Raw genomic sequence first — 2,322 nt, 5'->3', positions numbered from 1 at the left:
GTGGCCTGTGATAAATGCTGCAGGCTCCTTCACCACAACCTGGTTTCAGTAGACTGGCTTTGCTGCATGTTGGGCAAGCAGACTTGAGTTTGGCTCGGTAATGTTTATAGCATTCTTGCATTATTAAAGCACAGATGTTACAGTGGCTTCACATTTTTGATAAGAGTACTGTTGATGGACCTTTTGACATAACTGGCATTGGTTGCTGCAAGCATTATCCGTAGTATCCATGGCATAACCCCATTCCCCCCTGAGCAGGCATGGAGAATTTAGATTGTCAAAATTCTCCTACTGTCCCACCACAGGGCCCTCGACATCTTGCCAAAACCCTCCTAAAGGCCCCAGTCACATCTCTGTTTCTCAGGCTGTAGATGAGAGGGTTTAGCAAGGGAGTGAGGATAGTGTAGAAGGCAGAGAAGACCTTGTCTTTGATTGGGGTGTGGTATGATTGGGGAAGCATGTATGTGTACAGGGCAGCCCCATAGAACAACATCACCACCATCATATGTGAGGAGCAGGTGGCAAAGGCCTTCTTCTTCCCTTCTGCTGACTTCATCTGGTGCACCGTGATGAGAACCCTGGTGTAGGACGCGAGCACCACAGAGAAGGGGATAAGCAGCATCACAACACAGCAAAGGTACATCACCATTTCATAGGCAGCTTTGTCACCACAAGCCAGCCTCAGCATGGTGGGTGCCTCACAGAAGAAGTGATTGATCTTGCGCGAAGCACAGAACGGGAGACTCATGGTGATAGGCGTGAGGAGGAAGCTGTCCAGAGTACCACCAAACCAAGAGCTGGCCAAGATTATCCAACAGACCCGAGGGCTCATGAGAGCAGAATAGCGGAGGGGATTGCAGATGGCCACGTATCGGTCATAGGCCATGAGTCCCAGCAGGAAAAATTCAGCCCCTACAAGGCCCATATAGAGGAAGTACTGGGCTGTACAGGCAACGAAGGAAATGGTCCTCTTGTCCATGAGATAATCGACCAGCATCTTGGGAACAATGGTGGAGATATACATCATGTCAATGAGAGAGAGGTGGCTGAGCAGGAAGTACATGGGGGTGTGGAGGTGAGGGTCCACGTGGATCAGGAAGATCATGACCCCGTTAGCTATCATGGCCATGAAGAAGATGGCACAAATGATGTTGAAAAGGAAACCAGAGGCTTTATTGTTAGTGAAGAGCCCTGTGAGGGTGAAGTCACTGAAAAATGTCTCATTTTCTTCATCCATGATGTTGAGTTGGACCTGGAGGGATAAGAAAAGAAGTCTGGGCTTAATGAAAACTGTGGTAGGTAAAATGAACCATTAAAAATGTCTGTACAAGCATGACTGAATTAAAATGTTTTATATAACTGATATCAAGAATATTGTTTTTTGAGTGTGAGGGGGGGTGAGTTTGCAGCTTCCTCATTGTGGTTATTTCTTCTTATTGGAGAGCAGTTCTAAAGTTTGGTCCCCATGGCATGAAGATATCTGGTCATCTGGCAATTAACACTTGGTTTAAGCAAGTTTAATTATTGTTTCAGAACATCTGGGCCACAGAGAGGATCTTCCCCTGGAGTTGGCTCCATTTATTTGAAATGTGGATACTACTGCAAAACAATTGATTTAATCATTTCAAATAAACCTACAGTTCAGTAAGATGTTTCACTGAATTGGGAATTTTTGTGACAATTTTAAAACCAATCAACCTCATCAGGAAATAACCATTAAGTTGTAGATATGATTGAAAACTATAACGAACTGTAATGAATTGGATCACAGCATTGTCCATCTGACTATTTATCAGTCACTCATCCTTATTTGTATCTTCACTCATTTGTCGATTTTTCAATCAATCACACACTAACCTTTAGTTATGGCGAACAACGTGTACAGTGTTTCTAAGTCTAGTGTTACTGCTGCAAACAGAAGAGGAAATGTTTCATGTGAGTTATGGATTTAGTTGTGGGAGAATGAGAGTGAATTAATAAAGGACAATGATGGGTAGTAAGAAATGCTACAAGGAAAAAGTTTACCAGGGATAATGAAGGATGACAACTGAGCAGTCCTGTGAAAGTTAAAGGGAAGGGTATTCCTGCAGACTGAAGAGCAAATTTAAAATCCCTAAAGCAGAAAGGAGCTTATTATATTCAAGACATTTCATGCAGAACATCATGAATGAGGAGGGTAGTGAGGTGTCTGAGGTCAGATTTTTAAGATGTGTTAGCCAAGGCAAAGGGTCAAAATTATTTTTAAATATCTGTTGAGAATTAAGATGCAATTGACAGCTTGTAACCATCTGTTTAACATTCAAACACATGTTCATTCTGATT

General features: G+C 42.9%; 1 protein-coding gene across 1 annotated transcript; it reads right to left on the bottom strand.

Annotated features, from left to right (window-relative positions):
* Window positions 1-277: 277 nt before the first annotated feature.
* OR2T6 (olfactory receptor family 2 subfamily T member 6) lies at window positions 278-1,237 on the bottom strand. The gene has a single exon (XM_010954133.1). The coding sequence runs from the start codon at window positions 1,235-1,237 to the stop codon at window positions 278-280; it is 960 nt and encodes a 319-aa protein (XP_010952435.1).
* Window positions 1,238-2,322: the final 1,085 nt, after the last annotated feature.

This window comes from Camelus bactrianus, chromosome 3 (genome assembly GCF_048773025.1).
Source record: "Camelus bactrianus isolate YW-2024 breed Bactrian camel chromosome 3, ASM4877302v1, whole genome shotgun sequence".
NCBI classification, from domain to species: Eukaryota; Metazoa; Chordata; class Mammalia; order Artiodactyla; family Camelidae; genus Camelus; species Camelus bactrianus.
Note: the sequence above shows the minus strand (reverse complement) of the source record. Positions and strands in the feature narration are given on the sequence as shown.

Excerpts from the sequence above, each read along its gene's own strand:
- OR2T6 (XM_010954133.1), bottom strand. The coding sequence starts at position 1,237 with ATGGATGAAGAAAATGAGACATTTTTCAGTGACTTCACCCTCACAGGG.